General features: G+C 35.3%; 1 protein-coding gene across 9 annotated transcripts in view; it reads left to right on the top strand.

The window, feature by feature from the left end:
* The first annotated feature begins 2,105 nt into the window (after positions 1 to 2,105).
* Positions 2,106 to 15,810, top strand: part of USP25 (ubiquitin specific peptidase 25) — a 137,236-nt gene continuing 123,531 nt past the window's right edge. For 8 of the 9 annotated variants that reach the window (XM_069472442.1, XM_069472445.1, XM_069472444.1 and 5 more), the window contains exon 1: positions 2,106 to 2,558. Coding sequence is in view for 3 of the 9 variants with exons in the window: in XM_069472438.1 (XP_069328539.1) it covers positions 2,514 to 2,558 (45 nt within the window). In the remaining 6 variants the exon portion in view is untranslated. Of the gene's footprint in view, positions 2,791 to 15,810 lie in introns of all 9 variants that reach the window. The other variant, XM_069472441.1, reaches the window with a different exon arrangement.

Genomic DNA, 15,810 nt, shown 5'->3' with positions numbered 1-15,810 from the left:
TTGCATTGGGGATTAAGTTTCCATCACATGCTTTTTGGAGAATACATTCTAACCATAGCAGAGTTAAAAACTAAATTTTTCATTTTATATGAAATCTATCACTTCACATTTTTACCTGAGTGTCAACAATACAGAAAAATGCAGCAGTTTAGAAAGTAATAAATAATATACTGATGATTTACAGTTTGAACAAACATGCATATTAAAGCTGACTCATAAACAGCAAAATTGACATAGGGTCAAATTTTCAAAATGAGTTAGGAAGTTCTGACAATGGTTTTATGTGCCAATTTATCTCAATTTTTCAAATTTCCATTCTCTAATTATTCATTCCAATTGTAAGCTTTCTAAAAAGGAAAGCCTATAAGGCAACTTAAAATTTTCTTCTCAAGATTCCATAACAATTTAAAATATTTTTAAAAATGTCGAATAAGTAGGAGACCATCAGAAGTAAACTGGAAATGAATAATCCAATTGGGCAAATATACCTACCCTATAAAGAGCCTTATTTGATGATTATCCTAGTAAGCACCTGTAATTTTTGTTTTGTTTTGTTTTAGGTTTTTTGTGGAACTAAAAAATTGAACTAAGAGGATTACCATATTGTCAAATTTTTGAAATTGAACTCTGGTATCTGGCAACATACATATATATTTTTTACCAAATCTATAATATGGAGAAACATGAATTTGGTCCATAAACAAGGAAAAGAAGAAACTTTGGTCTATAGATGAGGACAATGGGCTCTAATATGCTTTCTGTGACAGGTCACATTCCTTGGGTTGTGTTCTCATAAAACAATTGATACATTAGATCAAAACTGTAACATTATTTCTAAAATAATCTTTGTTTCCAACCATTTCATGACTTTTCAAATTCTTCTAAAAAAGATGTAGGATATCAATTAAATTTGTAATTTGTCAAAATCAAATGGGCAAATAAATATGAAGATTCAGGGAAAAGATCACCAAAGGTGGTAGAAAACTTTTGAGGTGGGGATCAAAGACGGCTGTAAAGTGTACAGAATTGTTACAAAACCTTAAGAGCTATTATGATCCATGGTTATTAAATTAAACCAGATAATATTTCAATTATCATTTACCAGGCTTGCTTTCCTTGTCATCAGATTAAAAATTATATCCAGATTTGCGTGGTTATTGTATTTGTGACAATATGCGTTGATAATTCCTTCTCTCCTACCTATATTCACCTTCAGCTCCGTCCCCACCTCCGTGGAACTTTTGCATGTTGGCATTACTTTCTCCATGTTAGGTTTTCCTTATAATTCCATATATAGTCAAATATTCCATACATGGAATAGTTAATTGTTTAATTTGGCAACTGGGATATTAGAATTATGTATCATCTAAGCAGTGATATTTTTGTAATGTTTGCTGTATAGACTCTATTTCATTTATGTTAAATCTTCGGAAAATAAACCTTATTTCTCTAGAGCCTAGCAGTGACTGGCACACATTCGAATGAATAAAGTAGATGCAAAGATGTCAATGTTCGTTTATGTAATGATTAGTTAAGGAGAAAAGTAGATCCCAGAATAAGGACTTCTGACAGCCTTTTGCTTATTTGACTTTTCCCTGTGGGCAAGTTTATTGCTTGTGAAATTCCTAGAAAGGCCAGGAGAGGAACGAGTGGCATAGAAAGGAGAGGGAGTTCGGGACCCTGCGTAGTTTTTGGAGGTTACAGGCATGTTGGGAAATGTTTGTTTTGAAGGCTTTGGGCAAGCCGGCGATCAGACACGTCCCGGTCGCAGGGAGGGGCGCTGCCCTCCGGCCTCCGCTCGGAGCCTTGCAGAGTCTAGGGCAGACGTCGGTGCAACCTACCGCAGGGGCGGCTCCCGGGCCCAGCCCGCGGGCTCGCCCTCACCCCACAGGGGAGCGCCGAGCCCGCGCCGGGCGGGCGGGACTGGCCCCGGGGGCGGGGCTACGCGCCGGCCCCACCCCGCCCCACCGCCCCGCGGGTCACAATGTAGGGTTAGGGCGGCAGGGGGGCGGGGCTCTGCGGGGGAGGAGCCGCCGGGTGGGGGCGGTGACGGCTGTTGGGGGCGGGGAGGGGAGGAGGAGTCGGGGAGGGAGGAGGACAGCGCCATTCCGGCCGGCCGCTCCCTCGTCCCCTCTCTCCCTTCCCCGCAGTGGCCCGCGAGCCGCCAGGGAAAGAGCGCGCGAACGCGTGACGCTGCCCGACTTACTCGCGCCCTCCCGCGCCCCGGCGTCCGCCGCCCGCTCATGGCCCGGGCCGCCGCGGACAAGCCTCTGTGAGGCGGGCCGCGAGGAAACGTGGGGCTGCCGTGGCCCTCGCAGCCCGCGCTTCGCCGCCTGCCCGCGGTGCCCGCGCACGCCGGCCGCCATCGCCTTCGCGCCTGGCTGGCGGAGGCGCTGTCCTCCCCGGCCGTCCGTGCCGCTCCCTGGAGCTCGGCGGAGCGCGGCAGCCAGTGCCGACTGAGGCACGAGGAGCCGGACGCCACCGCCGCCGCCGCCGTCGTCGCCGCGGGGGCCATGACCGTGGAGCAGAATGTGCTGCAGCAGAGCGCGGCGCAGAAGGTGAGGCGAGCCGCGAGCCGTCCCGGCCCTGCTCCTTCCGACGTGCAGTCCCCTCCCGCCGCCGCTCGGGCCTCGGCCGCCCCGGGCTTCCTCCTCCGCCACCTTTCGTTCCTGCTGCTCGCTGTGGGGGCGTCGCGCCCGGTGCCAGGCTGTGTGTGGGAAGCGGGGTGTAGTTTGAGGGTTTGAATCCACTTCTTTCTGCCGATTGTTTTCTAGTAGCAGGCGGTGCCAGGTATTGAGAGCGACCCTCACATTCCTCCAGTGCTTCTTAATTAAACTTTATTCTCCTTCCTTTAAAAAAAAAAGGAAAGAGCCAGTTGTCATCCCTTCTAAACACAGTTTGTATGTGGAAGATAGTATTCCAGGCCTGCTATTTTGCAAAAAAAAAAGGTTTCCACCAAAATTGAATTATCTGCCTTGCGGGGTTTGTACACTGGCCAGGTGGACTCTATTTAGAAATAGGTGGTTTGGTTGGTTTCTTTTCCTTTTTCGGTTTCTTTCTTTCTTTCTTTTTTTGCTCTGAATATAGAAACCGTCCTTAAGACAGGAAACCTTTCTAGCCATGTTATTCCAGGAATCTTTTGTCCCCTAAGTTTGACCTTGTTACATCGTTCACCTTTTACACTTGGATCAGTCATACATTCAAATGGTCACTCACTAAAGCAAAAAAAGAAAATGTTTGTGGAGCTTCATATCATTAAAATGAATAGTAAGAGATTATCCTGCTCGTACAGATTTCACTGTCAGAATCTTATGTGCACTATCATGGCTTGCACTGTAGCCTAAAGAGTAGTTGGGCATGACTTAATTTTTTTTTTTTTTTTTTTTTTTCATTTGAGTGAAAAGCATTTTGGACAAGAGGGAAAAACATTGCCTTAGTTGTTAGAGGGTAATTAGGGTTTACTGTGATCAAACCACCAAAGCAGTGTTGGTTTATTTGGGTGAGTAATGAATGCCCCACCCTGTTGTAGTTTTAGCATAGTAATATCCTACCTGTGCTTGACTTTGGATATAGGGCCAACTGTCCTAAAATGGACTATCTGTATACTCATAGCCTGCTACATTTTTGCTTTGAGATTATTTTTAGAATTTTATGATACTACTTTGAAGTAATTGAAGATGCTCAAGGAGTTTGGAAAGCAAGGATAGTATATTGTTATTTTAGTCAGCTTGAGAAAGTTGTTTTTGAAACTATTGTATGTTGATGTTACTAGTAAATTTAGAAAATTATTACAGACTGCAATTTATTTACAGTGAAATAATTCAAAACTTAATGGGAGTTTAAAACAGTTTACCTCCTAATGTTCTCTGTTCTATTTTGCATACCTTAAAATTTAGTTCTTGATGTTGAGTATGTGATAGAGTTAAAGTTTAGGAAGGATCACATGGTCGTGAATACTAAGCAATATTTAAGATGTTTGGTATCATTTGTTTATAATTGTTTGCAGTGTTGAATATTAAAATCTGTTTCAAAGTGGGAAATCTAGCTCATATTTTTCACATCTCAAGTTTGAACAATATTAAGAACTTTATTGTAAGTTTGTGAGTTTTTTTTTAAGTTGATTTTGACTAACCTGCTTCTTTAGCATAGAATCATTTAATGCAGGCTCTATTGTGTGGGTCAGAGGTTGTACGGAAAATTGTAGAATCAAGAATAAAGTTACTGAAAGTGATCTTGGCTGTCAAGTCCAATTTCCTAGTTTAACAAAGGGTGTAGTTAATTCAAAATATTACCATTATGGTCCTGTTTTTAGGGTGTGTGTGTGTGTGTGTTTTAGATCATTTAGTTGATACTGGGGAAACTTTTTAGAGCAACATAGTGTATTTTTATACTTCCATCAAGATATTTAGGTTTTTTTTTTTAAAGAAACACCTAAATGTGTGTTTGCTTTCCATATTAATACACTATTACTTTGTTACTTATCTTAGAACTATTTTAAAAATATTTATATGGACATAAATACTTTAAGCCATCTACCTCAAATAAATTGACAGGTTTACACATCCATCAAGCTAGTTACCAGGAAGTGGACTTCAAGCTAGCGACTAGGAAGTGAACTTCATACTTAGAAGAAACAAAAGTGAAACTGTTTTCACTTAGAAATTTAATGGATTATCCGTAAAAGGAGAAGTGTCTAGGGCATATTGCATAATCAGAATTTTAGCCGGTTTTCTGCTCTGTTTAAAAAAATTGTGCATGTGTGTGTGTGTGCCTGTGCTTGTAAGTTTTAGGTAAATAGCTATATTATGGTGTTTGGAATGGTTTCCCAGATTTTCAAGATTTTTTTTTCTTTTTTCTCAGAGTGATGTAAGATTAGTAATCTTTTAAAAAAGCGGCACTATGCAAAACTTTCATTAGTTTTTCGTTCATCTACAAAGTTTATCAGTCTTTGTCACAGTGTAGTAGGATGAAGCAAGGTGCTGCCTTTGTCTTTGATGTGTTCTTTGGTTGATTGCTGGAGTTTGGCCAAGCTGAGAGTTATGAGATGTAGTAAAACTGCAGAGAGCTGCTTTTCTGAGGTTTAGATGTTACAGGTGAGGTGGAGTTGGCAGCAGATTAACTACAGTTAAATCCTGTGGTAATTTTTGTCTTAGATGTGTATCTTTAGCCTTTGTGCTTGATATTTACCTAAGTGTAGGAGCCTTAGATCTGAGAAATTTGATACATAGATTCAAGTTCCAAATGAGGATTCTATAGGGTAGCATTAGGAGGTTTCCTTCCAGAGACCAAACTAATTTTAGAGCGAAACGAACAGGGTACTATTTACATTAAATTCATCCTTCTGATTTGAATAAAATATTAGTTTCCTAAGGGTAGGTACTTTGCCTGTATTGTTTCACTCTAGTGTTTAGAATAGTGCTTTGCACTTAGTAGGACTCAGCACATATTCAATGAATGGAATAATGAGTGAATGGATTTCAGAAGGAATGCAAGTACAGTACTTATTTTAGTTCCTTAACTGAATCTCAAGATTTAAAAATTATTGAGAAACAACAAAGGCTTGAAACTGTGCTCATGCTAGGAAAATAGGCAGTGGTAGTGAAAAGAGGATGTGGAGTAGATCTAAATCAATTTACTGTGACCTTTGGCAAGTCATTAAATGGTTCTGAATCTTCTAAAGCCTTAAAGTTGGTATGATTAGACTTGAGCAACTTCTTTAGATCAGAGTGTTTCATGGAGCTAAGTAAGCATTTATTCTGTATAGGGAGGATGAAAAAAAGAAATAATAGAGGATGGAGGCAGAGTAATCTTCTGGGTCTGCAGTCAACTTTCATTTAATTATATAAATGGTGGCGGGTAGGTGGAAAGGATGTCCCAGATTAACCAAGTTCAGAGTTAAAACTTGAAAAACAATACAAACTGGATTCAGGGTAAATTTCTTAGTTAAAATGACATGTAGTATTTTCCAATTTAGATATCACCTCAGGTTATAAAAATATACAATACAGCAATTGACAGTTAACATTATTAAATCACTTTAAATGTTACATAAAAGGGATATTCTTTACTAGGAATGAATTGGTTATCTTGTTATTAGCATAAGGCTTGATTTGGGCAGAAAGAGAGGGTTCCAGCTGCTTATTCCCTTTCTCACCTAATTTTGATCTGTATGTTAACATTGTATCCAGCCTTCTTAATGAATTCTCATCAGTTCTTGTATTATTTATACTACTTTTTTCATTTTCTTATTTTACTGCTGTAGCTAAGATTACTAGGATTAATGTTTCTGTTATGTATTATTTCCTCATGATACGGAAATTTCCTTATATTCCTAAGTTTTATAAATGTTTTAAAAACAGATTTAGATATTAACTTTTAATCAAATGTCTTTCTTTTCCATGAATGATGTGATATTTTATTTGTCAATAAAATAAGAATTGTAGACAACATACATGAATATTGACTATGTAACATGTGTACGGCACTATGTAAGAGTCTTACGAATTTTTTTCATTTAATCTTCCCAACCACTTTATGAAGTGAGCACTATTTTTGCCCTTTCTTGTTATAGCTGAGTAAATAGTATTAGAAAACTCATCCCTAGTATGTGTTGAAGGTAGGATTTAAACTCAGGGTTATTAGACTCATAAATCCCTGCTCTTAACCATAAAACTCTGTTGTTTGGACTATCCTTGAATTTCTGGTAAAACTCTAATTGGTCATGATGCTTTTTTAAAAAATGTATTCCCAAATTTAATATACTAAATTTTAACTTAGGATTTAGTATACAATTGGCCTTCTGTATCCACGATTCAACCAACTGTAGATCGAAAATATTCTGAAAAAAAAAAAAAAAAAGAATGGTTGTGTTTGTATTAAACATGTACAGAGTTTTTTTTCTTGTCATTATTCCCTAAACAGTACAACTATTTACATGGCATTTACATTATATTAAGGATTATAAGTAATCTAGAGATGATTTAATGTATACTGGAGGATGTGTGTACATTATATGTTGCGAATACTGCACCATTTTATGTAAGGGGACTTGAGGATTCACGGATTTTGGTATCCTTGAGGGTTCTGGAACCAGTCCCCCTAGGATTTTTTGTACACAAGGTTTGCTTGTGTACATATGGGCTACTAATATAAGGTTAACTCATAAAGTAATTAGAAAGCTTTTTGTTTTCCTGTGCTTTTGAAATTGTTTAGTGTAGGATTAGGTTGAGCCATTAAAAATTGGTGGTATATAATCATTTTTGATTTAAAAAACTAGATGTGGTTCAACTGAAGTACATTTTACTTTGAAGATTGGTGATTATGACTGTATCAAGCCTGAACTCTTATTTAGAGCAAATTTTAGATAAACTTTCTCAATTTTATTTATTGTCTTTTAGATTTTTTGCTTTTTCTAGAGTGAAATTTTAAAAATGTTCTATAGTTCTAGAAAGTCTAGCCAGACAGTTTTTCATTTCATTTAGGTTTCTGTCTTTATTGGTCTAAAGTTTTTCTTAAATTGTGTATATAGATACATCCGCCTTATTCCTGTTTGTGCTTAGTAATGTTTGCCAGGTGCTGATTCATTTTATTGGTCTTTCCAAAATCCAGCTTTGTTTGATTTATTAGTTCTGTTTTGTTTTCTAATTTATTTATTTTTGCTTTTGTCTTTAATAATTTCATCTTTGTACTCTTTTTGGTGTTTATTATTCTTTTTATAACCTGAACACAACATGTAGTGAATTTCCTATTATATTTACTAATGGACAGCATTTTGGGCTTTGAATTTTCTTCTGATTTTTGTTTTGGATTTGACTTTCTTAAATAAAAGTTTTTTGTTTACTTTCCAAGATGGCATTTTTGAAGTATTGTTGATTTTTAGTTTCATTGGACTATGTTTAGAGAATGATTTTTATTAGCTTTAGAAATTTAACATTTCTATGACCAAATACATGAGATTTTGATGAGTATATGAAAAGTATGTATATTTTCTGAAAGTTACGGAGTTTTATATTTATATATGAAATGAACGAATAGTGTTATTTGAATGTTTCATATTGTTTTCTTTATCTTTTAAATTCTGAGATATGTTGATGTCTGTTCTACTTTTAATGTGATTTTGTCAAATTCTATTTGTATTTCTAATGGATGTAATCCAAACTTGTGTTGTTGTTTGTGTTTTACAATTTAACCATTCACATATGGTGATAACTGATAAATTTAATCTTTTATTGTCACTGATTTTCCATTTATTAGTTTTGTTTTCTCCATTCAGTTTTGATGGATCAAGTTTTCATTGTATCACCACTCCTACCTACCGTTGCCTTTAACATTCTTTTTTATTCCTATTCTTTTATTTTTAAACAAGTGTATTTAAACATATTTTTCTGACATATATAAAAAATTAATAATTGTTTTTCTTTTCCTCCACTAGTCCCCATTTAGATAAGACCTTTTAGCATGTTTTTTCTTAGAGTATTCCTGGTTTTGTTGAGATAATATGGAATTGTAATTCTAAGTGAGAAATTTTCTTAATTGTATTATGAGCAGATTATTAGTAGCTAATTAGTTTTTAACATTTGACTGATGTTAACTTTTTTTTATGTTGCATAATACTTTTTGATGGTTTGAGGCAACTCTGCTTTTTTGTTCTGTTTTTTTTTGTAGATAAGTTGTTAACTCTGCAAGTTTGTAAGATTTTCACTTTGGTTTTAAGAGTTCAGAAATTTCACTAGCGTAGGTTTAAGTATGCACCTTTTTAACAGTCTTGCCTAAGATTTTTGATCTGAAAACTTCAGTGTTCTCAGGACAAAGATATATATTTTAAAATTATTGCTTCTATTCTATTATTTTTTTTTTCTTTTAGAACTACATTATTTAAATTATAGATGCCACTCATCTTTCTTCGTTGCCTTAAAATTTTTTTTCCTCTCCCTATATAATCTGTGTGCTAGGGTAATTTCTTAGTTTGACCATTCAGATTATTATTTTTGTAATGCCAGTTCTATATTTTCCACCTCTATAGGTGGTCAGATACTGTTTTGGGGGTTTGTTTTCGATAATATACATTTTTAGTTGGTTCTGAAGTACATAGAATTGAATTAATTATAACAGTTGTCTCATGATCCACTGTTCATGAAAATGTTTTTCATTTATTAAATTTCTTATTAAATAATAAGCACACATGAACCTCCTACTGAAAACAAAAGCTAGAACTTTGGTAATGACCTATATCTAACCATATTGTCCCCTCATCCCATCCCTCTTATTTAAGATTGTCATCATCATGAATCCTGTGTTCATCCTTCCTTAATTTCTTATTTATTGCATCTGTGTGAATTTCTGAAAGTACATATTTTTTATTTTAGTTGTTTTAACTTAAAAATTTAAGAAGTTTTTTTCCCCTATAAAATCTAAAAGCTGTATTCATCTATATTTTCTACTATGAGTTTTATTGTTAGATTTGCAACATTTTAGACCTTATTTCATCTGCACTTGAGTTTTATATGTGGTGTAAAGTAGGAATACATTTAATTTTTACTGTATGCAGGTTGAGTATACCTTACTGAAATGCTTGGGATCGGAAGTGTTTTGGATTTCGGTATTTTTCAGATTTTGGAATATTTGCATTATACTTACCTGGTTGATCATCCCAAATCCAAAATTTAAAATGTTCCAGTGAGCATTTCCTCTGAGTGTCATGTTGATGCTCAAAAAATTTTGAATTTTGGAGCATTTTCGGTTTTTAGATTTGGGATGCTCAATTTACATGTGACCTAAAAAAAATTTTTTTTGTTAAATTCTCTTGCTCACTGAATTGATAGCCATTTATATGAAATTTTTATGTAAAATGTTTGTTTTTTTTCCTGGACTCTATTCTGTTTCATCATTCATTTTGTGAATACCATCCTGTTTTCATTGTTGTTGCTTCATAATAATATCTGCTACTAGAAAAATAAGTTCCTTGTCTTTGTTCCTTTTTTTTCAGAGGTATCATGGCACTTTTCCTTAGAAATTTTAGAATACTTGTACCAAGTTCTCTGGAAAATCCTGTTTGGTTTTTTGATTAATTTAATTGAATCTGTGGATCAATTTGGGATCATTAGCATCTTTATGATACTGAGTCTTTCTATCCATGAACAGGGTATATTTCTACTTCTATTTAGGTCATCTTTAATATATCTTATAGTTTATAATTTTGCTTATAAAATTCTTACACATCTTTTGTCCTAGATAGTTGGTAATTTCTGATAACCATTATATAGTGATGCTTTTAAAGATTTTTTTTATTGATTTGTACAAATGCAACCTAGTTTTGTATATTAATCTTATATCTAGCCACCTTGCTAAATTTTTCTAATACTTTTTCCAGAGATAATTTTGAATTTTCTATATAAAAGATATCATAAATAAATAATGAGTTTTACTTATATATTTTCAATTTTTATGCCTGTAATTTCATTTTGTATTAGCTAATACCAGTAATAATGATTAGCTGTGATGATAATGAATATTATTGTCTTAGTGCTGATATTAAAAGGCAGTTCTCTACTTTTGTACCTTATGTACTACTAAAATATTTACATTTGTAAGCTGAACAAACTTATAAAGTGGATTCTGTTTAACTAAAACATATTGTAGTACTTTTAATTTTCATGCCTGCAGGTACTTTTTCTTTGGGTCCTGGTGACCCTTGTGAAAGCTTTCACTCCAGTCATCCTGGGGGTGGATGGGGAGCTGGTTTGTCAGCTACTTCTTTGTCATCCTAGATACTGTAAAGTCAGGCACAGCACTTGGTTTTTTATGATTGGCCCTCACTCATTTCCTTCTCCAGGGGCCACTCTATAATCATTGATTTTTGCCCTGATGTGCTTAGAGTACGAGTGGCTACTGAGTCTTTTTTTCCCCTGACAGTACAGCACAATTTTTACTCTCTAATGTCATAGAATTGCCATAGCCCTGACCTGAAACCTGTCTGCTTTTTTCCTGCAAATATAATATATAATTATTGATTTATGTTATGTATGGAGGACCAAATTTGGCTTGTGAAAGCCAGTTTAGGAATGTCGCTGAGTAATGTGGACAAGTAGATCGTGTGAAAGTTGAATTTATAAAAGGATGATCCCTTGCATTTATTTTGGCAGACCTGTGTTAATTTGCAAGAATGTTTTCCTTGTCATTACATCTTGTTTTATGTATGTGATAAGTACTTTTTTGAAGTTTTCTGTTTTTTCTTCCTCTTGATTAATTCTGCTTTATTTTCTGTGTTTGGTTCTCTGAGTTGCTAGATATTTGAAGCGTCCAGCAATGTTTTCCTTGTATTTTTAGTCTTGTTATTGTAGGTTTAGATGAGAGTTTCTTACAGTGTGGGTTTTTTTTTTTTTTAACTATCTTCATTACCTGCCGTGCTTGCTAAAGTGCAGATTTCTGTGCCTTACCCCATACCTGTTGTTTCAAGACTGATGATTGGGGCTGCAGCATTCTTAATAAGAATCTCAGATGATTCCTCTGCACTTAAAGTTTGAGGACCACTGGTTGAAGTTAATGAGTATTCTTAAAGATGAGAGTGCCTTTAGCATTTGTGTAAATTGACTGAGGGGGTCCTTTAGGGATTGAATTATCATAGTACATCAGTTTAATATGGGAGCATAGTCTTTGAACACTGGGTTTCTTATGTTTCAGGTGTTTCTCTCCATCATTGCACTGACATGTTTTCCTTGTAGAGGAGCTGTCTCCTCCTTCAGGCTTTCTCAGCCAGCATTTATATGAAAACCCCAAGTTTCAGGGACATAGGTGGAATATTTGTTCCTCTTATTCCTCTGGGGCAAATTTAGTCATCTTTATATTTGTTGAATCAATGCATTAAGGAGTCGGGAAACAATTGCATGAGCTACTGTTGCAATCTTCCTATTTCTTTTCTTTCTTTTTTTTTTTGGTGTATGTATTTGTGTATGAATGATTTCTGAAAGAATTTTTCTTGGACTGAACATATCAGATGAAAACTTATGTATAACTTAAAGAAATATAATAAGATGACTATGCTTTGTACCACTCTAGACATAAAATAGAATATCTTATTGTCCTGGAAGTTTCCTTTTTGCCTCACCCAGGCTGCCCCTTTCACACCCCACCAGCTGCTCTCTTGACTTTTTTTAAGTTAATGTTACTGTGGTATAATTTACATTTGAAGTATATAATTAGATAAATTTGGACATATAGAATATTTCTATCACTTTCCAAAATTTTCTTGTGTTACCTTTCTCATTCATTATCACCCTCCTAATTCCAGGCAAGCATTGATCTATTGATTTTATTTTATTACTATAGATCAGTTTTGGCTGTTCTGGGTCTTCACATAAATGGATTTATACAAAATTTCTTTTTTTTTGCATCTGGCTTCTTTTGCTCAGCAAAATGTTTTTGATATTCAGCCATGTTTTCTTATGTGTATCAGTAGTTTCTTTTTATTGCTAATATTTTATTAAAAGAATATTCCTGTATCTGTGTAAACATGTACTGTTGATGGACTTTTGGGTTGTTCCTAGTTTTTGACTCTTATGTATAGTATTGTTTTGGGTACATTTGTAAGCAGATCTTTGAGTAAACATTTATGTGCATTTTTCCTGGGCAAATACATAGGAGTAGAATTGTTATATTACTAAATTTTTATTCAAAATGATTGTATCAGTGTACATTCCCATTAGCAGCATATGAGAATTCCAGTTCTACATTTTTATCAACACTTGTCATTGTTAATCTTTTATGTTTTAGCCATTTAGTTAATATATAGTGTTACCTCATTGTGGTATTCTATTTCCCTAGTGACTGATGGTTTTGGACATTTTTCATGTGCTTATTGGCCAGTTTTTGAATTATCCAGTTTTACACTCTCACGGATCAGCAATAACAGTTGCTGCCTATTCTTCCAAGCCTGGAAATGGCAAAAATGTTAAAAATATTGCTAAAGGGAAACACTTCAGTTCGAAGTGCGAGTATTTTATAAAACAAAATGAAATTGCACATTTCTTCTTCACTTTTTAAAAACTAACACCAGATAAAAAGACTTTGCTGAAGAATGGGAACCCATTTCTTCATCATGCCCGAAACTAAACATTAAATTTATCTTTTCAATAATTAGTTGCACACACATGAGAGATATATTTGATGCTTGTTTTGTTACACAGTGTACAAAAATTCTTTCACGTTTTAGTTGGCTTGGAAGTTTGAAAATAACTTGGAGGACCAGTGGCAGGGGTGGGTTGAATTGTGGAGAGGTAAGTAAATTGGACAGGGAAAGATTTTTTTTTTTTCTTTTTTTAACAGTTTTTGGTCCCTTCAAAGACAGGCAAGAAGAGGACTCTGATTTGAATTGAAAAAACCCCACTATATATGTTGGGTTTTTGTTGTGGCTGTTCATCCTGGAAGTGGGTGGGGTGTGGTGAGGGGCTCTGGGCCACTGGGGCAGAATTGGCTGCAGAGCTGACAGCTAGGTCCTGACCAAAGCAGGATGGATGTGTGGGGGAGGGGTGTGGAGAGACAGACCAGGAATGATGCACCATTAGTGGCCAGGACCTGTTGCTATGAAAACACCAACATGAGAACCACACTCGCATATACAAAAGCTTATGTGTCTTATTTCATGTCAGACTATACGCAAAATCAAATGTATCTGTTCCTGGAGATGGAGCTATGAAAACACTGGGCTGATGGTCTGGTGTTTTCTGTGTTTTCCTGTGAGGCTTCTGGGCTGGATCTGGGTATCTTAGCAATTGTAAGTTCTTCACCTTTGTTCTTGTTTAAAAAATTGCTTTGGCTATTCTAGGTCTTTTTGCCTTCCCAAATAATATTCCAACGCACTTAAGACAGTTGGACAAAGAGCCTGCTGGGATTTTTGAATAGAATTTCGTTGAATTTGTGGATCAATTCTGACTGGATGTACATCTTAACAATATTTTAGTCTTTCAATCCAAGACCATACTATATTTCTTCATTATTTAGGTTTTCTTTAATTTTTCAACAGTGTATTTTAAAGGTCTTTGCATCTTTTGTTAGAGCTCTTGTTTTTTGATATTATTATAAATGATATTTTTTGTTTAGTTTTATACTCCAATTGTTCTTTGCTAGTATGTATAATAGAATGTAGTTGATTTTTTTATATTAAGCTTTTGTATCTTGTGACCTTGCTAAGTTCGCTTATTCTAATAGTTTTCTTTATTTATAGTCTTTATGTATTTTTTATAGTATTCTTTGGGGTCTTCTGTAAAATGTTGAATACAAGGGCTGATAACAGGCATCCTTGCCTTGTTCTCCATTATATATGGAATGCGTTCAGTCTTCTATCAAATATGATTTTAGCTGTACTTTTTGTGAATGCCTTTTATAAGGTTGAGGAAATTTCCTTCTATTCCTAGGTTGCTAAAATTTTGTTGAAAATTTTTGTGTCATAGTTCATATATACTTCTGGGTATACTATAGCATAACCATTCTAGTGTTGTTGATAAACTATTTGGTTATACATATTTATGGACCATGGTGATTCTTTTCTGTGAAATTCACATTTGTTTCTCCTGTCTTTTTTTTTTGTGTTATTAACCTTTTTCTTTCTGATTTGAAGTAGTTCTTTATAGCCTAGATATGACTTTTGTTTTTGCATTTACTGTAGTCCTCGTTTATTTATGGGGGATATGTTCCAAGACCCCCAGTGTATTGCCTGAAACCATAGATCATACCGAACCCTATTATACTATGTTTTTTCCTATACATATGTACCTATGATAAAATTTAATTTATAAATTAGGCACATTAAAAGATTGACAACAATAATAATAAAATAGAACAATTATAATGTTATACTCTAATAAAAGTTATGTGAATGTGGTCTCTTTCTCAGAATATCTGGTAACTGAGTGGCCTGCTAAGTGACTAATGAGCAGGTAGCATATCCAGTGTGAATATGCTGGACAAAGGAATGATTCATGTCCCGGAAGGATGGGGTGAGATTTCATCATGATAGTCAGAACAATGCACAACTTAAAACTTATGAATCGTTTATTTCTGGAATTTTCCATTTAATATTTTCAGACCATGGTTGACTGCGGGTAACTGAAACCTGGGAAAGTGAAACCGTGGATAGCGGGACAATGCTATATGTGTTTTTCTTTTCCTGTTTTCAGGATGTCTTTTAATTCTCTTTATGGTGTCTTTTCATGAATAGAAGTTCTTAGTTTTAATTTAGTCTTATGTGTAATTAGTTTCTTTTATCATTTGAACTTTCATGCCCTGTTTCATAAAGATATTCTCATTTATTGCCTTCTAATCTTTTTCTTGTTTTGCCTTTGGTATTTAAGTCTTAAATAAGGTAATTATAGTTAGGACTAAGAGAATCTAGGAAGAATAGGAAAGGTCTTGTAGAGGAGGTAATGGTTGAAATGAACTGTTGAAGATAAATAGGCACTTTATGAAGGTATTATGCCAAGCAAAGAGAGAAGGACAAAGAAACATAAAACGATTTGTACCTTCTGTTGTCTATTAGTAGCTTTATGTGGCTGGCTGTGGTATAATAAAAAAAATAAATATTTGGTTTTTTTCCCTGATTCCTGGCACAGAGCCTCTAAAACCCTTGGAATTTACTGTCTTCTGTATGTTAATCAGATGACTTTGGTAGGGGGGACAGAGGAGGGGCCTGAGGAGGAGTGTCTAGATAGCTGATGGATGGGTGATATTCACCAGAAAAACTAACCACTGTGATTAGAGGGTGAGAACTTTCAACCCCACCCCAACCTCCAGGGAGGGGAGAGGGGTTGCACATTGAGT

The sequence above is a fragment of the Eulemur rufifrons genome, chromosome 7 (assembly GCF_041146395.1).
Source record: "Eulemur rufifrons isolate Redbay chromosome 7, OSU_ERuf_1, whole genome shotgun sequence".
In the NCBI taxonomy this organism is placed as follows: domain Eukaryota; kingdom Metazoa; phylum Chordata; class Mammalia; order Primates; family Lemuridae; genus Eulemur; species Eulemur rufifrons.
Note: the sequence above shows the minus strand (reverse complement) of the source record. Positions and strands in the feature narration are given on the sequence as shown.